The sequence below is a fragment of the Schistocerca serialis genome, chromosome 3, assembly GCF_023864345.2.
Source record: "Schistocerca serialis cubense isolate TAMUIC-IGC-003099 chromosome 3, iqSchSeri2.2, whole genome shotgun sequence".
NCBI classification, from domain to species: domain Eukaryota; kingdom Metazoa; phylum Arthropoda; class Insecta; order Orthoptera; family Acrididae; genus Schistocerca; species Schistocerca serialis.
In genome coordinates this window covers 355,125,707-355,149,384 of record NC_064640.1, presented here as the reverse complement: position 1 = coordinate 355,149,384, position 23,678 = coordinate 355,125,707, and the positions used below count along the sequence as shown (strand labels likewise).

At 38.3% G+C, this 23,678-nt stretch overlaps 1 protein-coding gene across 1 annotated transcript in view; it reads right to left on the bottom strand.

Moving 5' to 3' along the window:
- LOC126470824 (uncharacterized) overlaps positions 1–23,678 on the bottom strand; it is a 59,821-nt gene that overhangs the window by 5,981 nt on the left and 30,162 nt on the right. Inside the window, exons 19-36 of the mRNA XM_050098835.1 lie at positions 23,493–23,662; positions 22,915–23,026; positions 22,774–22,806; positions 22,362–22,577; positions 21,975–22,045; positions 14,947–15,139; positions 14,250–14,347; positions 13,627–13,660; positions 13,234–13,465; positions 13,060–13,111; positions 12,870–12,909; positions 12,445–12,491; positions 11,327–11,453; positions 11,094–11,220; positions 10,507–10,656; positions 10,185–10,397; positions 2,967–3,157; positions 2,591–2,731 (exon numbers count right to left, since the gene is read on the bottom strand). Of these exons, the coding sequence (XP_049954792.1) occupies positions 2,591–2,731; positions 2,967–3,157; positions 10,185–10,397; positions 10,507–10,656; positions 11,094–11,220; positions 11,327–11,453; positions 12,445–12,491; positions 12,870–12,909; positions 13,060–13,111; positions 13,234–13,465; positions 13,627–13,660; positions 14,250–14,347; positions 14,947–15,139; positions 21,975–22,045; positions 22,362–22,577; positions 22,774–22,806; positions 22,915–23,026; positions 23,493–23,662 (2,247 nt within the window). The remainder of the gene's footprint in view (positions 1–2,590; positions 2,732–2,966; positions 3,158–10,184; positions 10,398–10,506; positions 10,657–11,093; positions 11,221–11,326; positions 11,454–12,444; positions 12,492–12,869; positions 12,910–13,059; positions 13,112–13,233; positions 13,466–13,626; positions 13,661–14,249; positions 14,348–14,946; positions 15,140–21,974; positions 22,046–22,361; positions 22,578–22,773; positions 22,807–22,914; positions 23,027–23,492; positions 23,663–23,678) is intronic.

Here is a 23,678-nt window from a genome sequence, read left to right as displayed (position 1 = left end):
AAACACACCTGCATCACCACCAGAGGGGAATACACTGTGTATTGATGCGACTGGGCACTATTTACTGTGATGGGAGTTTCGTTTGATCTGAATGATGAACAACCTGTCACCTCAATGGTCAGTAAAACGACTGTCCTTGAGGCTGTTGCTTTATTTCAGCAGTGTATATAGTCCCATAAAAAAATACTCAAAACCTACTGTCAACATGCATACTGATTTCTAACACAGCAAACTAAGTAGTGCCTTAATCAAGATGACCTTTTTTTTCCAGTTTCAACATTTTGTTGCCAAGGAAACAGTAACTTTATTAAGTTTCTTAAAGCATTTATTAATGATTCTGTCAGCAGTTGCTGTATTTATATTAGGCAATTAGTTTCAAATGTTATAGGTTCTTTTTCATGCCTGGCCTACTGAGGCTGCACTGACAGTGCCTGAACAATAATAATAAACATCAAAGAGGCAATGCATGAGTCTGATTTTGACTTAGTAAAAGGCATGTGTGGATTGTAGCACTTTTTCTGGAAACATTTATACAGCTTATGTTGCCTCTTTGATGTTTATTATTAATATCAGGCACTGTCAGTGCAGCCTCAGTAGGCCAGACTTTAAAATGAACCTGTAAGGTTTGAAACTAGCCGCCTAACATAAATACCGCAACTGTTGACAGAATCATTAATAAACGCTTTAAGAAAATATGATTTGTTATTATTTTTCTTTAATTTTACTCATCTTAACCTGTTTCCTGATGGAACCAGAAAGTATGTGTGTGTGGAGTGGGAGATCAGGGCCTATTGTTTTAAATGAAATCTCAATAGTGATACAGATTCACAAACCTTATATGATCTTTGAAATCTCTGTATCTGCAGTTTACCTCATGGTCCTAGCAGCAGCCGAGTTGCTCTCTTACCTATAGCCATGTACATCTGATGGCAATCCCATTCAGTCACTCTGTGCTTCAGTCAAAAGCCAATACAGAATACCAACTGTACAAGCTGCTTTAATGGGGCAAAAATGAAGCAACTACATTTGAGCATCCTGACACTGCACTATTTGTTCCTTTCTCAAATTTTAAATGCCTCATTTACAACCTACTAAATGGCTCACTTATTAACCATGCAGCTTACTCATGGTTGAACTTAAGAAATCTTGGACTGCAGCTGAAGCACTATGCAGAATTATTCTCACACTTACACATCATAAGAACTAAAATTCTATGGCACTATCACACTATATAACACTGACCTGCTGTCTGACCGCTACTTCATCTGAAAAATTGCATATTACCTCCTTGAGCTGCTGGTAAAATTCCTTATCAACCAGTTTCAGTTGTCTGGTCATCAGCAGGTTCATCAAAATATTTATGGCATCATGTTAAGTGAAATTAAAAATCATTATCGTTAGACGATAAAACCACAAATTATTGACTGCTATCACAAGGTAATATAAGCTACATTCTAAGCTTATAAAAACTATGCTAAGTAGTGTATTTGTTCATGTTATAACTGTAATCCTCATTAATGCTGTGAACAGATTCGTACCGCATACCAGATATGCAGTACTAATCTGTTCAAAGTTTTAATGTTGGTTACGGTTATAACATGAATGAGCACACTACATAGCACAGTTTTTATAGACTGAGGATGTAATTTATATTATGGTGTAATAACAGTGAATATTCCACCGTTTTATCATCTGATGATGATTATTTTATATTTCACCTAATCTTAGGTTGTGAGTACTTTTATGAACCTGATGATGTGGGATGACAAACTAGCTGGGTAAATACAGAATTTTACCAGCACTTCAAGGTGGTAATATGACATTTTTCAAATACATTAGAGCTGTGGGACACCATCTTCTGAAAATCCACTCAATCAGCACTGTGCAGTAGTATTACGAAGACTCACAGGCAGCACATGACCTTGTCAGCTGCTAGTGTCAAGTTTCTGAATTAGAGCTACCACTATGCCATAACAAAGCTCCCCATTAGTGTTCACGAGGCTGAGGGAACCCTACTAAATATCTGTAACAGGTTTATTTATTGGTCATAACACAGTACAAACATGAAAGCTTTATGTGTTTGCCAGATATGCCTACCATAGAGACACACGCCCTCGACAGTGTTAATATTTGTTAAATGCTGACTTCAAATGCGTGCTTCGGAATCAATTTATGACTATTTATTAATAGAACAGACAAAACGAGCCATATGTGATGTAAGACCAAATGCACATACTCTTTATTATGGGCACTTCATTTAATGAAATAAAAGTACATCGACTTCACAATGTGCTGCAAAATCATTTCACGACATGACCCGAGTTTAACACAATGGTTTGGAACAGTGTCTACAAAACACTGAATGTGTTTATTTTTCAATACGAAGCAAAGACTTTGACATACTGTAATGTACAAGCCTCTTAATTTTTTTTTATAACACAGGTTGTCCTCAAGTTGTTAGCACACGAAACAAAGGCTTCTCTAAATGTCTTTCAGTATCTCGACATGGTACAAAAAGCAACACCATAAGTAGACTCATGATGTGTGTAGAAAATTCAGAATGAGTGAGAAAAAATTAGAAGCAGCGAACCTTTGAACCCGGTAGTTGCTGCATCGAATATGGCTTTCCTTCCGGTCGGAATGGAGCACGTGGGCTAACCATCGGTGGCCTTAGGAGTGAGTTTTGATTAATACCAGGAGTCTGCATACTTGGAACCCACTGCTTCTGTGCCTTAAGGAAAAAAGAAAGAAAGAAGTAAATAAGACTCTGAATAAAATACTTGTGTTACTAAAATTATTTATAGTAACATCTCTGACAGTTTCACTAACAGCTTCAATCTCAAAAAGAGTAAGAAATACACAGTTCACACAAAAATTATGGTTACGGATGTCTTCAACCATAAACAACCAACCCTATATGGGCAAAAGTGACAGAGAACATTGTAATTCAAACTGTAACACAATACCTGTTGTGGAGGCTGATACGGTGACTGTCCACTAGCTTGGTAGCGGTGCTGGTCCCACTGGCTGTTAGCTGGCTGACCAGGCTCAGGACCACCAGCTCGTTGAGCATTTTGGTTCCACTGTGGAGGCCCTTGTGGAACAGGTCCTTGTGGAGGGTACTGTGCCCGATACTGAGTGTTACCACTACTCCAGCCTACAATACAACAAATTCTCTATTTTAATCACACCACATTTAAATCAATCTCATGAGATGCATTTATGTCTCATCAAATACTAGAACATCTCACTCTAATGTGAATCCCTCCAATAACTACATACAACCAAGAATATGAGAGTTTAACCTAAGAGGCTCGTTATTAATCCTGCTGCAATGTATTTCGAATGGAACAACAAAGTGTCTGGATCTGAGGAAATTATAAAAACAGAATTGCATAACTTAGCTCTCTTAAATGTTCACTGTTAACTTTATTAATCTGAAACTGATTACAGGTTTAAATCTTTTGAAAACCAACGCAAAGTTAAAAACTAAGTAAATAAAAGTCTCCAAGGCACTAATTTTTTTTATACATTCTTGCACTTCCAGTTAACATATTACTGTCCAACAAATCAAGTTTGACGAACCTACACAGATCAACATTTTTTCAGTTGCCAATTCATTCAGTCATCCCAAACACAAGAAAACATTTTTGTAACATTCCATAAAACACTAATTCTCATTTATAAGTACTGAAATGGAAAATTGTAAGTACATTTCATTGATACAATACATCTGAAAACACTTGCTAAACCACAATGAACCATGAGCTGTACGATTTATTTATATATTTTGTGTTCCGGAGAGCTGTGTTGTAGATATATCACAGGGTACTGAACATGTCAGTTTTACTGATGTGTTATGGTATTATAAAAGTAGTACTACTATTCATTTTTAATATCTAAAGCTCAGGTTCTAACACTAAAAAACAAATTTTGCAGTTAAATAAATATTACAGAAAATGTAAATATTACAGTACATATATAATATAAAAATAAATACATTTACAACAATAAATAGACAGGATCATAAACACTCTATGGTCTAAAATGACACACACAACAGGAACTGACTTAAATTTCTTTAAACAAGAGCTCGTCTTGCTATCTGCCAAACCTAATTTGTGAAGAAAGGGCACTAAAAACCTAACAGCCACTGAAGTGCATCTCCTTCCAAACTAATGCCAAGTTTGCATGCCAAAAGTGGATATCGCCTTTTCTTCTAGATCATGATTACGATATGCTCTAGTAAGTTTGAAAAGGGGCTTTTCCCCCGAAATTACTCAGGCTGTAGATTTTGGGATATAAGGAGGCACCACAGACAAAACAGCACATGAAAAATCTGTGCTCAAGCTTAAGATGGGTTTGAACATTACAGTGCTTTAATAAATACAGAACTTTTAATGGTGGTAATGTCACCGACTTCCTACAATCTGTGAACTAACTCAACCAATCAGTTATTGGGCAGCTATAATTTAACCGGATACATTAAATGTATTCACAGTTGTGAATATGGACAACCATCAGCAGTATAACGGAATGACAACAGAGAAAATTTGTGTCGAACCAGGACTCAAACCAGATTTCCAGCTTATCGTGAGCAGTTGCCTTACCATTAAGCTATATAAGCACGACTCATGGCCAGACCCAAACTTCCACATGTTTCCAACCACGTGTCTACAACCTGCACTCGTACATTCATATGTATATTCTCGTACAGGGGAGACATTTTAGGCAAAAGTCACTTTGCCCGGTGTCAGTAGATAAATATTATATTTCAGTACCTGTGTTATTCAGAATTACAATGCACTGTTCCTTTGGACATGCATACAATGATAAGGTGACCACTTGTGGTAATCGGGAAATCCAGGTTCGAGTCCTGGTCTGGCACAAATTTTCACTGTTGTCACTCCGTTAAACAGCAATGGCTGTCCATATTTGCAGCAGCAATTACATTTAATGTATTTCATAACAGCTGTAGTCACCACAGTGTCTTTTCCTTCAGGCATGTATGAACATTTACCCAGTCAGTCACCTAGTCACATGCACAGACACCAATTTCCCTCCTTGGTTAAGGTATCAATCAGAGTTGTTGGTACAGAGGAACATACACAGAAAACAGCAAGTAGCAGGAAGCGGAATAGGACATTAGACACAGCAAAGGGTGTTGGACAAGCATGTGTAATGACTAGGGACTGGAAAATGTAGCACCTATTTTTGGCAAAATTCGTGTCCAGTTTCTTAGTTTGTAAATGACTAGACACACAAATTTAAAAGGTTGACACACTACATGAGTGCAAATAGACAAATTATTAGTTCTTTGAAATCAACTGTTAAAAAGAGTGCTGATTGGGGGCTTTTGACTGGCATGTTTGTTTTTGAAAACACTTCAACAACTTTTTCTACCGAAATGGCTTTTGTTTTCTTCATTTGGCTGTATTTATACTTTCAAAAAAGATTGTTCTGTTGCAAAGCACCAGCATTTTCTCACCAGTTAACTGAATTCCTCTCAGATTAAGGTGTTTCTGGACATTATTTGTCTTTTCTTGCCCAATCTGAAGATTAAAAAATCTGCAGACTATTAATTTCGACCTTCCGTGGGCATTCATAGCCCTACAACCCATGCTTGACAACACTACAGATAGAACTGACAAGACACTTAGCGTAAAGTAAATCAATCATACGTTAGCTTGGTTTTAACATTAGAAGAATTATTTCTGCACCATCAAAAAACATTAAAGACTGTTTTCCAATCACTATAGCACAGAGGGCATTATAGGCTATAGTCACAGACGGCAGCAAGTGTAAACAGACTAGAATTTTGACCACAACAGGGGAAGGAGCAGTGTGGGGAAACAAACCCCGCATCCATTTCATTGGGCAGCAGCCTACAGCAGAACTGACACACTGTCACAGGGATTGCCGATCTCTTCTGGTGTTGTAAGAGTCATAATTGAAATCTGTGATGGAGAAGGATTAGTCGCTTCACTTATTTCAAAATAAGAAAAGAAAACAATGAGTAACACACAACACAAAACATTCGGGGTAGCTACCACACAATTGCTTGTTGAAGTTGCAGAGTATTGTTAATGATACAGGCTGGAACTCTAGCGGTACATTGCATTACGCGAGTGTGTGTTAAACAGACCACTCAATCATCCACAATTGGCATCACACCAGATCATTGAGTGTATTGATACATCCTTGCATTTGTACACTTTGTTTTGCACATAGGTCCTTGTGCACATTATCTATCCAAATTGGGTTTCGTCATATGGTGTATAATGCCAGTGACTGCTTACATTTTCGATATTCTATGCAGAAAATACAGCCATTTCAAACTTTCGCTAACAAATAGCTCATCTGGATACAGTTCGCTATGAAATGGCATCTATTAAGTAATTTCGCATTTTGAGGCAGAATTCACATTTATTTTGGATTTATCGGAAAATGTGAATTATTCCAGTCCCAAGTAATGACTCATTATTAAAGGTACCTATTTTCTGCAAAGTGCAAAATCACAAAATTTTACAAATTTTGTTCAAAATGAGTAACTGTTTATCTTTAAGAAAAATCACAAAATAAATGATGAAATTGTGTGGAATCAAATCATTTGAAGTTAATGGAGTAAATTCAATTAAAGTTATGGCAATGAAATACAAATATTGATGACACTCGATTCTACACTACTTCGATACATTGAATTCAGTATTGCTAACTAAACTTCCTGCACAGGGAAGTAAAGTAAAATTAATTTTATGTGATGCTGAAATAATAGCACTGATTATGTGTGTGTTTTAAACAATATGATAAATACAGTCTTTTCTGCTGTAGGAGATGGTATTTCTTGCTCCTACAGATGAGGTAGTGGTGAAATGTACCAAACATCAATTATACCTTGATCAAATCTCATTTCTTAGGGTCTATTTCATTATTTTGTTGTTGCTGGAATCCATATCCTGATTTGTAGGTAATGGTTTGAAAAATATTGAGACAAACTGGTAGTTGTACTGAAAAATAGTTCATGAAGAACATGTCATAGGTAGAAATACAAATGATGCCAGAAATTATATTCATTATGAAGTCAAACTTGTTAAGCATCATTTCTCTCCTAAGAGAGAACTCTATCTACATGAGTGCAACAGTAAAATGTAATTTCTAGGCATTAGTTTTGAAGACAACTGGTACACAATCCTTATATCAAAGGCAAACTAATGTACCATACTCTGGAAGAGATATAAATGTTGTAATGTATTTGTTTCCCAAATGAACCTACATTAAACTCAACCTGAAGACACATTTGTTAGCATAACTAGTCTCGGTGAACTATTGTGGAAGGTTACTTAACCCTTTCATTGCTACAGAGGTGCTCTTTGCATTCTGTGTTGAGGTGGCTTTTGTTAAGGCTTTACTGCTCTCCAGATGTTGGTGCCTGTGCCGAGACACAGTGTTCTATGAAATCTTTTTTCAAAAACTATTAAGTGAGAAACACTTATTTTTGTATATGTTACCTGATCCCCCTCATGCACACTAAAGCTATCAGTTGGTTTGTTGCTTGTTCCATAAAGTTTGTTAATTGCTCCACACATAAAATTCATGATAATTATTATGATGTGGAATTTGACAACAAACACATAATTTTTATCTACAACTAAATAAAAAATTGAAAATAATGGCTGCATGTTTGCCATTTACAGTTCTTCTTGATCTTCTTCTGCTTCTTTTAATGACTAATTATCTCTACTCAAGAATTGCTCTATGGTGTATAGGGAGTTATTAAGCGGAAAGCTCTTTAATCTACTTTTGGAAACACTTCTGCTATTTGTTAAACATTTTATTCCCGTACGTAGACTTTTAAAGAGCTGTACAGTTGCATATTTAATCTCTTTCTATGCCGAAGTTAGATTCATTAAAGGGTAATTTTTACTTCTAGTGTTGTATTTGTGAAGATCAACGTAACTGTAAAATTTGGACTGATTACTGATTATAAGTTTCGTAAGTGAATAAATGTGCTGTGAGGCTGTGGTTAATATTTCCAGCTGCTTAAAGAGATATCTGCAAGATTTACATGTGCACACTCCATACATAACTCTGTTTAATTTATAATGGGCCACAACCACTTTTTGCCTAGGCGAGAAGTTAGCCCAGAGTATTATCCCATATGACATCAATGAACAAGCAAAATATTTTAGCTTGCTGACTTCTACATTCACAAAGTTGGCAATTACTATTATGACAAAAGTAGCAAATCTTAAACATCTTAGCAGGTCTACAGTATGGTTTTTCCAGTTTATGTTTTCATCACATTCACACCAAACACTTTGCAATTTCCATCCCAGTTTATTATTTACTGTTGGTGTACTCAGTTAATAGAAGGGAGGATATTCTCAACAGTACAAGAGCGGGTTAAATGCATTTTTTGAAAGTTTACAGTAAGCCCATTTGTGCAAAACCATTCAGTAACTTTCACAGAAACATCATTTACCATTTTCTTTGTTGATGGTTCATTGCTTTCTTTGTTGATGGTTCATTGCTCAACTTCACAAAAATGCTTGTATTATCTGCAAATAGAATTAATTCTGCTTCCCAAAGCAAATAAAATGGCACATCATTAACATGAAGCAAAAGCAGCAATGGACCAATGCTACGTCGGAATTCATCAAGCAAGCAAGAAATGGTCAATAGTTATTTACTTGGAATGTTTTTTAGAGCTCTGAGAAGCTGGATGTCAAGACATTTTGGAAAGGTTTCCTCTTAAATTCCATGCTTAACAATACACGAGCCCTTCAACAAATAGTTAATGGTGGCACAGGGACACACGAACACAAAACATATATCTGTATGGTTCTAAGCATAAGTCAGAGATGATGGATGCTCAGCTTTCTGCAAGGTATCTCGCGCCCATCCATTTTGCCCTTCTATACAGAACCAGAAAAAATTATCACTGAGTACTGTAATTACCCGTGTTACTCAATTCTATTTACTTTCTATGCAGTTCCATATAATGCGGCAATAAACTGGTGTAACTGTAACGTATAGTATTTCATATTTCCAAAATTAGAAAATTAATCCCTTGATATATTGACTTTTCTTCACAAACTGTTCCAAAAATGTATTTTATTATTAATGAAAATAGCTTTTGAAGTAAGTGTGACTTACAAATTTTTGAAGATCACTGTTAATAAAATCCAGAATATACTTGTGCACTGGACTTTCACTGAAGTATCCTGAATCATAAAGTCATTTTGTAGTTTGTGTGTAGATATGGAATCAAATCATGTGTTTCACAGTGTGTCCCTTTGAATGGAAATATTGGTGGAGCTAGTCACAGTACAGTATAAATATTTATCTTGTACCACTGGTGAGTACTTGTCAGTCATCTGTTCAACTTTTATCACTTTCAGTCTCCAACGAAATAACATCACATACTACTTCACTTTCTGGGGTGCTAAATTCAATGTCAAACTTAGGATCACTGTACAGCCATCCATTTTGAAGTACCCAAAGCTACAAACAGTAAAGGTGATATCCATTGGCAAACAACTGAACCAGAACACAATATCTAGGCTACAAATACGGGACTGGATGCCCCCTAGTGGCCGAACACTTAACTACCCATGCTGAAACGGATGTAAGCAAGGCTTTACTTTTTCAGAGGTCTGTTCTTAAGTTGCTGGAATACACTTGGGATTTTAAGTTTTTGTCAGAATAATAAAAACTAACTCTGGCTTTATGTTAAAGTGTTAAATTTTTGAAATCAAGTATTGCCTCTCTATAGTTTCTCATTTGTAACTAATGAATTATATTCATTACATACAACAAATAGAAGATGTTTGGGTTGAATCAATACAACTGACAAACTGTGGTTATCAAAAATTAAGTCTAATATACATGGCACAAAAAAATCCCAGAAAAAAATAATTCCTGGCTGTTACACCACAAAGTAAAGGGAAAAACAAAGATGATGATGATATGTCCACAATATCAAATTATGAAACTTTACTGTCACTTTAAAACATGAGGAATATCACATAAAATAGCTAAACAGAGGGAGAAAGTTCATATTGTCCTCATAAGCTGGGAAGAGACCCCTAACAGCACCAAGAACTATGGGACTTAGCTTGTTTTTCCTGTCCCCAATCTTTAAACTTTTAAGAACCCTCCAAATTACAGTGCTTACCACTTACCGTATATAGAAGGCCTTTGTTGACTATATGGTGGATAGGGAGACTGCTGTGGGTCTTTTGCAAAATCTGGATGCCTTCTAGGGGTCTGTGGAGCTGGAGGTGGCATTGATTTACTATGAGGGCTTCCAGGATACATCTGACCACCTGGGCCAGTTGCAGTAGCTGCTTGTTGACCAGAATATACCTGTTGGCAGTATTTACTTTCAGTTGTAACTATTTTTCACAAACAAATATCAAATAACAACACAAACTGTAACAAAACTATAACTTCTGTTTCTTCATGAATAACATTAAAAAAAAAAAAAAAGTGTTTATACATTACTGTTCACAAGCTCCTTGCTGTTAACTGCACTAATTATTCCTGGTAATGACCTGCAATTGTGCTGTACATTTTCACACTTTCCCCTTATTAGAAACAGTACATCAGAATCATAACATTTTTGTATCAGTGAGAATGTGATCTCATATCTACCTGAATAATAACTATGAGGAAGCTAAAAAGATATAAATGATTCCCAATTATACATAATGTACAGACAGTGTATGTATAAAATAAAAAAATTTAAAATACACATTTGTTTATGACGACTTGAAATTTTCAAACTCTGTTCAGAATTAGGTAGGGGTGGGCTTTTAGCTTAAAACTTGTTGGCAGAAAAGTAACAAGTATGCTTTGTGTGTCCCAGAATGTGTTATAAATTCATATTGGGAAGAAATTCATATTGGGAAGAAATTCAAATTGGTGTTCAAGAAATCATAAAATTTATATGAAGTGTTGTTATCTGCAACAATTTCAAAGTAGGAATCACATGAATTCAAGTGATCAAATCTCAAGAACTTTGTTTTAGAATATTAAGACTGTTAATTTTTACATTTCAACTGAGGTTTTTGCACATAATGAAGCCTAACTAGATAATAATATTGTTGGTTTCAACTGAGAATACTGTATTATTAATCTCGAGGGTGGAAGTGTTGCAGGCATATTGTCCTCCTTAAGGCAGAGTACATTACACTGTTTATTCAAATAACGGAAAACCTAGGATGAGATGATAACAAATAAAGAGTTATGATAGATAGCTACTCACTACACAATGGTGGTGGTGAGTGGAAGACAAGCACATTGAAAGAAGACTGCTACATACTATCAGTGAATGCCCAGAGGGGGCAGTGGCAGTGTGTGTGTGTGTGTCTGTGGGGGATGGGGAGGAGGAGAATTTGTTGCCTGCATCTGACAAAGGGAATAGTTTGATAGCTGATATTACAAAGAGACTCAAAAAGTATGTTTCATAATATAATTGCAGTCTAAGTATATTTTCTTGAATGTTCCACTACACTTCAAAGTGACACAGATACACGATCTTTTTCAACATCATCAATTATCTGTAAATAATGATCAGAATGTTCTGTCTGTCAGTCAGTCAGTCCCTCGACAACAGATATCTGCTCCTCTGTTATGAAGCCATTTGAGCATTATTGTGTGAACATCCTCATCATCGGAAAATCTGTGACCGTTTCAAATCAGTTTGTCAATTGCTTGGACATTGTCATCTGTAGTAGATGCCACTGGTCATCCTGCCCTATCAGCACCATTCACACCCATGCGGCCTTGGTCACATTGTAAGCACCATTTTGCTATGGCTGGATGCAACACTGCATTTTGTCCATATACTACCAGAATTTCAAATTGCATTTGTGAGAAAATTAGACTTTTATCCATAAGATTTTTACAGACTCAAGTACTAAGACTTTGCAGCTTTGGAGTATGTTTACAGTTTCCGTGCCATTTCACTTCCACACTGTGATGCAGTTGTTATCCATACCCCAGTAGAACAGTGTCTGCAGGACATCTAGAACATGTACTCTCTTTTGACAATGTGCCATTCTTGTTGCACAATAGTCTTAACATGGGACAACCAGTGTAACTTACTATTTCAAGTACCCTCGTATATAGTAGGCCTCTTTCAGTGTATGTCTCTGCACTTCAAAGCCTCCTCTATGTAGTGAATACTGACCTATCCCATTACATATTATTATTACACTGTTTATTGACAGTTTTAAAAATGCAGACTGATGGTAACATCAGGTATGTATGTAAAAGATTTCACATGGTGTTTCCTACATCAAGTGCAAATAGAAATTTGTGTCCAAAGTGATTGTTTTTGTATCGTATACTTCTATCATATCAAGTGACATATTCTGTGTAGTTTACTCATGAGGTAACATGCAAGTCAGATTACATCCTAAGAAGAACATTCTTTACCATGAAGTCCTAATAACTGTAAATGTAAACATTTTTGCTTCTCTCATCTATAAAAAGAACAAAACTAATGAACTTATGCCACAGTAGAGTTCCATCAGAATATCAACAGAACTACGGCAACTTTTGATTACCCAGAAATAACTGTGTAGAAGGAGCAAAACTAAAACAAGTTGTGAAATTCGATTTTTTAAAAAACCTATGATCTGTAGAAGGTTGACGTGTTTTCATGATTTTTACTGTATATACTAACTACCCTTAATTATTATTATGTACCAATGACGAGTACATTAAACAGTAAATTATCAACTGCAAATACACATTTTTTATAATAAAATTTCAACTATGTTGAGACACACTGTGTGGAAAGTTATCTGTTCAATGACAAGTACACATACTATTCTTCTTCATTCTTACAGTAAGTTTACCTGTAATGATAATGTAAATGTGTGACTTTCAAAGAGCTTACTACAGAGAAATTATTCTATTCAACATAATTAGAAAATTACCTTTCAATGGACAACAGAAATTTTCTGTTGACATGTTGTATTTAGTTCCATCTGCACATGGAGGGCAGAGAGGGGGGGGGGGGGGGGATGATAATACATTCCCAACTACTGTCTTATTTTCTCTCCAATTTTAAAATCTTCTGCCAACAGTCCATCCGACACTGCATTAGAAGCAACTTCAAGAAATGTAGATTTTTTTTTATCTCCCCTCTGAGTTTTTAAAAATGTAGACCTCTCAGGCTGAGCACTAATTTAGCTTAAGTAGCTTCAATGTATCATTGACATTTATTTGTAAGAGTCTTGAATAAGTAATGGGTGTGCTCAGAGTTTTGGAATGCCACAGGCAAAGTCAGCATTTTGGTAGACATCATCACTGCTCCTCTACAACCTTCTTTTGATTTGCTCTCTTTGTACCATTCAACTTTGTTCCGTAAAATGTTAAAGAAACCTGCCAGTATTACCATTACATCTGAAAGGGGCTGGAAAATCTCAAATGAGTGAACTTCAAAGGGAAGCTAAAACTTCGAGAAAAGTGTATGCCATGTATCACTGATGTTTTGATAAGAAATGATTGAATATGCACTGAGTAATGTAACACTACATGAACTCTATTGATAAAAGGCCATGCACAGTACTTCTATAACATAAATATATAATAATGTGTCTATGTACATACCAGCTGTACTATATTGTTATGCACTGTGCAGTATCTGTAGCATACCATACAAACAGGTGTGAACAGTATTGCATGATGTGGTATTGGTACAATCAGGCCCAAAACATACAATATTTATAATGACAAGAAAAACAAATTACAGAAGACGCACAGTTTCACACGTGCACCAAGTGATTACAGTCATGAAGATCCACCTTCCTCTTGGTTGAAATGTGAATTCACTTCATGATCTGTGCTTAGTCAGTGAAAACTTAATGAAGCACAATTAGATGCAATTTTAATATACAATACTGATTTGGCAATGAGGCACTCAAATACAAAGTCAGTAGTTTGACACACAGGATATCAGTCTAAAGAATGTGACAAACGAGGGAGCAAATCATATCACAGAATTAAAGAATTTAAAAGAAAGGCAGCTAATAAAAACTGAAACTGTTAGTGTTACAATGCTGTCCTATGAAACCAGCCGAGGCTGTTATAAAACTGTAGCTACATATATTTTATAATGGGTTATACTCGTGTCTAAATTAACCAATCATGAAACACTTATTAAGAAAATGTGGATGGAAATCTCGGATGTCTCAAAATTAAAAGTTTTGAGCACCACGTACATCTAGACAAACATTGCAGTAAACCTTTTAGAGATCTGAAAAATTGTGGGCTGTTGAACTTGCGGTAAGACTGTTTGGAAGTTAAAAATTTTCAGTAACTGCAATACAGGCTGTAACAACATTTACAAGGCTTAAATAGAACTACTCAAGAAAGAATATACAATCCCTTAATTGTCTATGTCCTCAATGAGAAAGTTACAAGGCACAGTAACACAAATGGTACAATTATGTATGGATGAAAAGGGAAACCATATAATTTAGATATCTCACTCAACATAGAACATAATTACACATATACTTAAGAAATGGTATGACACACTCATGCATTTACAATTTCTGTGGCATAGCATTTGGAGCTGTAAAACCTTATGTGATGTAACAAAATATTTAATATTGCATTGCTTCCTACAGTTATAATCACTGACTAACATGACACAGTGATTAGTGTACCACAGGTACATTCATCCACCCAAATATTGTTTACACATGGTTGCCGTAAAAAGCTTACAGTAAATGGAGGGATGATTTACTTGAAAAGAAACATCCCACTCCATTTCCATATTTATCTTCTGTCATCTTCTTTACAGTTGTAGGTATTCAAAAATACATCGCATTGATCCAGAAAATGTAAATTAATATCAGCATTGTTATTTCTTTCACATTTTAATGAAGAAGTATGATTTACTTTTATACAAATGACTATAATTACCGGATCTTGACAGTAATAGTCTTGCTGTGGTGGATACCCTGTGGGTTGCTGTGCTGGTGGTCCCATAGGTGGAGCAGGATAGCCAGTACGTGAAGGATAGCCAGGTGGCTGGCTGGGCCCCCCGTACCGGTTGTGTCCAAAGGAATCTTGACCACCAGCCGACTGCTGCGTCCCTCTACCTTGTCCATAACTCCTGAAAATAATAAAAGACTAATTGCAACACATTATTTTCCTAATTACAATGCCACCAACTGTTACCTCAATATAGATTCTCACATTTGCTCAATTTTAGACTACTGCCAGCCTATTCTCTGATAGAACAAATGTTCTTGCTAAGCCAAAGACAATATGCAATAGACCCAAATGAAAATTTAATATTCTCTTGTTTTTACTTTCACACAAAGGTAGGTGTGTGTGTTTTTTTTTCTTTTTTTTTTCTTTTTGGAGCTTACGGGTGCTCAGTGTTGAGGCTATCAGTGCCCTTACATATTTTGAAAGAAACAAATATGATTAAAATGTCCAAAATTGTTGTCTAACAGTGTGAAGGAAACCTATAAAATGACACTCATTCACTCACTCCCATGCCACTCACATGGAACCACACAATCACCATGTCTCACAGGAATTAATACAATGGAGAAGGGTGAAAGGCACCATTCCTGGGATTAAAATAGAAGTAAAACCACAGAAGAGCTAAAGGAAAGGCACAGGGAAAAGTGACTGGTCGACCACTTACAAAAACATGAGTGACCCAGTCATCCTGTTAACAGATTAGGAACATCATCCTAAAATTTTTGGAAACACGTTGGAGATATCACAAAATCTTAAAACTCTCAAACACATTCCTTTCAATGTCACTTGAAACAAAGGGGACATCTGCTGCTGCCGCCCTCTGGTCTAAAAATAAAACATAATCTAGTAAAATGTGGTGCACAGTCATCTGTATGCTACAGGCAGCACACACTGGAGGATCCTCTTGGCAGAGCAAGAAGCCATGCATCAGAGGATTGGCCTATGTGAAGACAAGTAAGCAGGACTTCATCCCGTCTTTGTGGCCAAAGCTTATTACCAATCACTTCCACTCACCCAATCATCTTCCCATTGACACACTGTTGTGGATTGGCAAGACAGCCAACCCACTATGAGAGGAAGCTGAAAGGCACACGTTTTAGCTCACGCAGGCTGGCATGAGGTCTGGAACAGGTCAAGGAAATGAGACTAACAAAAAATGAATGTAGCTGCTGGAATACTTAACTTTAATCCATAAATGGTGAACATCACTCTTGACGGTACATGTCTTACAGCATCAATAGTAACTGGTAATGGCGCTTTGCTAGGTTGTAGCAAATGACGTAGCTGAAGGCTAGGCTAACTATCGTCTCGGCAAATGAGAGCGTAATTTTTCAGTGAACCATCACTAGCAAAGTCGGCTGTACAACTGGGCGAGTGCTAGGGAGTCTCTCTAGACCTGCCGTGTGGCAGCGCTCGGTCTGCAATCACTGATAGTGGCGACACGCGGGTCCGACGTATACTAACGGACCGCGGCCGATTTAAAGGCTACCACCTAGCAAGTGTGGTGTCTGGCGGTGACACCACACACACAACTCTACTTAAACAGCGAGGTGATGGCATGCAGGGGGATAGCACACTGAAATAACTGAAGATCGCTCCATGCCTCCTTGACTGCTACATCCGCCCTTTTGGTCCCCTCAATACCCATGTGTCCTGGTACCCAGCAGGACACCTCCTTCCCCACCCAGCCATTGTAATTGATGGAGGATGTCCTGGATATTTTGGCCTACTTTATCTGCTGGATACGAGCATTGTAGAGAGTCCAGAGCATTCAGAGAATCTGAACAAACAAGGAACTTAGCAAACTAAGCACACCTCATCTGCTCCAGTGCCCACAAGATCATGTACAGTTCCGCATCAAAGACAGTAGAGTCTCAAGGCAGTTAAACCTTGAGGACACTATCAGGGAAAACAACAGAGCAAACAATGGGGCCCCTGTTTCAACCCATCCAGAAAGACAGCTGTAGAGCTGTGGCGCTCAGTTAAAATGGCAAAAAATATAGTATTTAAACATATGCAGGAGTGCAATCTCTCCTGTACTGCACTAATTCTAAAATTACCCTGGGACTATGCAATGATGACAGTGGCAGGTAGTTAAAATCCTGGATTTGAGGACTTACGTTTCCCATATTAAGTGACTCCAGCACACACTGCACGCAGATTGCAAATGGCACTGTTGCTCATAGACGATTAGAGAAAAGGTGTTCCAAAGGTGGACGAGCAACAGTATTGTATGCAAGTGAATTTGGAGTATGAGGCTGGTCCTGCAAGCACCTGTGGCCAGTCTAATCCCCTCAAGATGGTTTAGCATCAATGATATTCAGATAAGAAGGCCTCACTGAGCTGTACAATGTGCATCCACAGTCAAAGCGTGAACACACAAAAGCCCTATAAAACTAAACAGATGTGCCCTGTCTGCTCCCCAACACCTGTAGCTAATGCACTTTATGATATTGAGTGCTTTCTGGGTTCTGGGTTTCAGCTCTCTCAGGTGTGGTAACCATAACAGTTTGGAGTCAAAAATGAGGCCCAGAAACCTGACTGAGTCTTTCAAATGTAAAATGGTGTCTGCCATATGCAAGTCAGGTAAATTAAAAATACTATGATAATGACTAAAATGAAAACACATACACACTTTTCTGCAGAAACCTGAAAACCTCTCTGTGCAGACCACTCCTACAACTTAGAACTACTTAAACCTAACTAACCTAAGGACATCTCACACATCCATGCCCAACGCACGATTTGAACCTGCAACCGTAGCGGTCGCGTGGTTCCAGACTGAAGCACCTAGAACCATTTGGCCACAAGGGCCAGCTAGTTACATCTGACAGGGCACGACTGCAACACTGGAGGAGTAACAAATAAATAGCAAAATCATCCACAAATAAGGAGCACATACAGGACTCCTTACCATAGACATGATTCTGTTTAAAGTACAGCAAAGAGAGTAACACTTGAAACACTGTCCTTAGGAACACCATTATCCTGCACAAAATGATCCAACAGCATGTCACCAACTTGGGATCTAAAAAAAGCACTTAAGACAGTAAAGACTGCATGGAGATCTGGAGATGGCTACAAACGCCTCATTGATGGAGCTGCATGACAATACTTTCTCCAAGTAGTATCATACATCTTACTTATATCAAAGAAGATATCAAGTCAGTGATGTACTGTAAGTAAGCCTGCTGAATAGCCGTCTCCAGTACGGCAAGGTTGTCAACAGTGGACTGAAATCTGGAATTCACACCAAGCGTGATTAAGGAATTACCTGGTCTCTAACAATCAGACCTGACGACAGTTAACCATTTGCTCCAGGGTCTTTCCTACACAGCTCATTAAGGCGACACTCTGATAACTACTGGTACATGTGTGGTCTTTTACTAGTTTGAGGAGAGGTAGCAGAATTGCTTCTCTCTAGGAGTTGGGAAAGTTTCCTGTCTGCCATACAAGATTGAAACATTCGAGAAGGATTTCCTTTGATGCTGCTGGCAAATGTCGAAGTATGCAGCACTAGATTTGGTTGTGACCGGGTGCAGTATCTTGAGTTTCAGGCAGTGCTAATTCCAGGTCCCACATGGCAAGAGGCCAGTTGAAAGCCTCAAAATTGTGGAATCTGAAGTCCATATTGTCCCTCTCTGCAGTCACACAGTAACGGTAGATCACTGGATCCCAGCTGGAATTGGTAGTAGTTGCTGTAAAATGCTCTGCCATTGTCTGAGTGATGACACCAGGCATTGTTTGGAAAACACCCTCATTTCAGCACTGCTGCTATTGGTAAACAACTGTGCCCCAGAAAATCCTCCCGATGGCTGTCCATACCTCTGTAGAATATGTGGAACCGTAGATGGAGCCCGGGAACATTTGCCATGACCTTTCCTTGCTCTCCTTAATTACGTGTTGAGCCTTGGCTCCTGCAACTTGAAAGGCTGTGAGGTTGCTTGCTGTTGTGAGGCATTTAAACCATCGAAGAACAGCATGCCACACCCAGACTGCTGAACAACACTCATCAGTCTACCAGCACACAGGCTGCCTCCTAAGATGACCTGAAGACTTTGGAACGGAAAGTCAGCAGGATCACTCGTCTGATGTGTGATCCACTCATTTCTGGACACTGTCATGGTGTTCAAACACAACCAGCTGACTGAACAGTGTGCAGTTAGCCCTGCTGCCCATCCATTTCGGTGATTTCTGTTCAAGCAATCCATTTCCAGTGGGTGAATCCACGCTGAGAAGTGGTCACCGGAACAAAGGTCATCAGTTGCTTCCCACTGTGTTGAGACTGCAATGGCTGGAGAGCAGAAAAAGAGGTCATTGTCTGAGGACAAGCCAGTAGCAGCTGATAGAAGAGTAAGACTGCCTGTGTTGAGGATGCACAGCTCCTGAGATATCATGAGGTTCTCCAAGTTTCGACCCCTGGGACAAGTATAGTTCAAGCCCTATAATACATTATGGGCATTGAAATTAATCAGTAGCAGAAACAGGCAGGGGAGCTGTGCAATAAGACATATAAGCCTCAGAGTCTATCACATCCTGTAGAGGTAGATACAGGGAGCAAGACAGTGATCTTATCACCCATGTGAAGAGCAACAGCTACTGCTTCTAGACTGGTAACCAAGGAGAGAGCAGAGGATTGATAGGATTGATGTGCGTTACTGACAAAGACAGTAACCCCAATCTTGGCTCTTTCCCATGTCAGGTGAGGGTACAGCCAAGTAGCACAGGGGCACCAGTGGCCTTGAAATGTGTTTCCTTAAACACAAGCACAGGGAGTGTGCCTTTGTAAGGAATTTCGGTTCCTCCATGTGTGTCCTGAACACATTAAGTTTTCGTATGTCCATCCTTCTGACTGAAGGTTGGAGGGACTTTGGTCATCCACTTATGTAATAAAATGGAACACCTCAGAAGCTATGTTGGCATTTTTGGGTTGGAGACACATCAATGTTATAGTCTATGGAAACCAGTTCAGAGATGTCTGCCACTGATGGGATTGTGTATACGATTGGAGTTAACCCCCTTGGCATCAGTTAAGGCCTGAAGATCGTATATTGAGTCACCAAAACTGGTAACTGTATAATAAATAACATCAAAAGGACGACTGCAGGTGTCACATTTTATAACATTATATGAACCCATTAATGTTCCACTTTTAGATGGGAGCCGTCTATCATGAGGTAACACTTTCACCCTAACTTTTGGCCTGGGAGGGGAGCCCACAATGGGTGGAGCTCAGTCTTTGGTTGAGATGGTTGTCCCTGTCTCACATCAAGGTCCATAGCCTCCAAAGAAGAGTCAAAACAGGTGTCTGAAAGGATGACATCAATACTGTCAGACTGTGTACTTCCCATCCCCACCAGTGGACAATTCTTTGCCTTCAACTTTGATTTTTTGGTCCGAGGAGGCAACTGCAGAAGTGGTCGTGTCAGTACTGGACAGTGGACCAGACTGAGTCTTTGGAGGGGCAGGACTTCTGCATTGTCAGCAACCACACTTTTTCTGAAGTTTTGGAGGGAGGGACAGGCTTCAAAATGACTGCAGCAGCACAAGTACATTGACCAACGCAGGTACTAGTGCTGATAGTAGCAACCTCTGTTTGCATAGCAACATCAGCTGTTTAGGAACTGAAACAAAGGGGGTACAAGTAGTGAACATTGGTGGGCAGCATAGCTTTATTATTTTTTTGGCCTCATAATATGGAATGCATTACAGAGTCTTATGCTTTCGCACCTTTTGTTCTTCAAGGTATACACTACAATCCTGACTCCAGACACAGTGAGCCCCAGAGCAGTTCATACACTTCAAAGGAGATGTAAAAGCGACTCTTCATGGGCAGCCTTACCACATTTTCCCGAAGTGGCTTCTCCACGACTCCCACAATTAGTATGTCCAAAGTGCTGGCATTTGAAAGAAGGCATTGGGTTGGTGACATAAGGCCGCATGTTTAGATGAAAGAAATCTGCCTTAATGTACTCAGTGACTTCCATACTATTGAATATCAAGATAAAGGAATCTGAATTTACAAGATCCCATCTACCCTCTTCACAATGTCTTTCACATCGACTACACCTTCTGGAGCCCACTCACATCACAATACCTCCTTGGGAATGTGAACGAGATCCCTGCAAGTCACAACAACTTTGCTGTAGTTCAACGTGTTGCACAGTTCAGTGTCTATTGCACACTCCCCGAAGCAGCTACCTTCTTGGAGGTTAGCTGATGGTTGGGAACTAGAAGTTTACACTAACAATGTCGCATTGCACAAGCACTTTACTGTTTTTAAAGAGCCACAGGTTCCCTCAAAACCCTTTGGGATATAGGATGGGAAAACCTTCTCAAAACTACACTCTTTTCTTCTCACTATTAAAACCACTTTCTGATAATCAGCACGTGTTCTATTACTCAAGACAATACTTTTAGAATGAATCAGAAGGACTGGCTACATGAGCCCGTTTGTTAGATTGGGTACCTTCCAGCAGTCTACCTTTTCCACTGAGAGGAGGAAGGGAAAATTTCGAAGGATCCATTTTGGTCCCATGAACAGCTAGGGGAATAAAAGTTCACCTAGACAGAGCCCCACATAACAAAGTAAGCCTTATACAACAGAGGCACACCAGGTTCTTCAGAAGTTGCCCGCAAATGACTGTTCCACCTCATCAGCGCACAGCACACCTTGAGACTGAGGGGTTTCTAACAGCAGCTTGTACCATCCATGTGATCCGGGTGGTAAAGCCCATGACACACAACATTCCACCATCATGCTGCACAGTGGTTGCTGCAGCATGCCCAGAGCTTATGGTGACAGGCAACTGGTGACACTTACCAGTCCCCAGCTCAGGAACCTTAGGGTCACCAAGCCTGTACCCAGGAAACGAATCCTGAGCCCCTGAGGGCCTTTCACAAAAGGCTGATGTCAGCCTCTAGATGGCCATTATTAAGGAAGCCAAGAGACTGACATAAAAAGGAGAAAAACCTTGACACTGTTTTGTGTTTTAATTATCATGTGATAAGATACAGATATCATCAGCTGTAAGAGTGTACAAGTCAAGTTACAAAAATGAATATAAACTCCAAATTGCATCTGTACAGAAATTTATCAGCCATCCATGTGATAAAAATAAAGCTGCATAAACAAAGTGAAAATTGGTATGCCAGCAGTAACGTATAAATTACATCCAGCCATCCCCCACATAAGTACATACCATACACTTACATTCATTTACCAATAAATGGCTCATTTACATATTCAGTAACTAATATATACAGATAATAACTGGGTCTGCTGCTATGAGTCAGTCAGAAAGCAAGCACATAATCAGTATGCTACTATGTTGAAATATTACTTGCAGGTGAAACTTTACACATTCACATTCACTCTGTATGTTCTTCCTTTTATATTGTGCCAGCAGCTTCAATGTTTCTGTACAAATAAAGATGTAACACCAGTTGTTACTTGTACGGTAAACAGCAAGTTTCTGCAAAGCACTATCAAACAAAAACCGAAAAAGAGCTGAAATAATTCCAAGCGGAAGGAAACGCCTGTTGTATGTAAAACGGGACTAATAAAGGAGACACATTGAAGCTGCTAACCTGTCACACAGCGTTCACTTGAGTAGTTGTGCTACTTCCAGCAGATTCAACAGTTTGCTACACTATAATATTTACAAGAAAGGTGTTGACAGATCAGACCAGATAACAGCACATTAGCCATTCAAAAGAAAACAGCTGAAATGTTGGGAAAAATTATTCTTTCACCTTTTTATGATCAGTGCTGCTAGTACTTTTTATCTGGTATTAGGAAACCAGGAATCAATGTTGAAAGGAAAAAATACAAATTAGCAAATTTTCTTCTGGAACTAGCAGTCAGTTTTATCCCAAAAGAAGGTGAATCCAAACCTTGATTTTATAGAGTGTAACAAAGTAATCAGACAACAGAGGTGTAAATCCCCATGGAGAGACACTTTCTTGTGGTATGTTGTCTGAGTTGTGGAGCTCTCTAGATGCTAAACTGTTTCAAAATGTATCACACACAGACAAAATACATGTAATGTGTATGATGCGTTTCTTTTTTCAGATGACATAAACATGGTATTTTAATACAGATAATCCATGTTTTCATTTGATAAGATAGAATACAATAAATCTTTACATATATTTCAATAAACAAATGTCTAGATTTTTATGGAATAATTCAACGTATTTATTTTATTGTTCCAAAGAAGCAAGTTTTCAGAAATCCTCTAAAAATGATAGTGTGGATAGTCTGAGATAGACCTGAGAGACCAATCTTGAAAGTGTTAATAATGATCTATTTGTCACAATGTATTGTCCTTAACTATCTCCTTAAGTTGCAAGCAAGTGTCCAAGTGAACAGCTCAGAATTTGAATGTTAAAGTGCCCACAGCAAATGTTCCACTGTAAGGCTTTAAGTTCCAATAAAAAGAATTTTAAGGTCCAGAGCCATTAATTATTACATCATAAATATAACATCCACAAAATGATTTAAAATGTTTGTTAACAGACACATGAGAGAGATGGCAGAAATTGCAAGAAGTTCTTTGAGCAAGGTCGAAGGTTGCAGGCATGATAATCTGTAACTAAAAGGTGTCACAAACAACATAGTGAACACAGGGTTGATCAGCAACTGTAGCATACACATA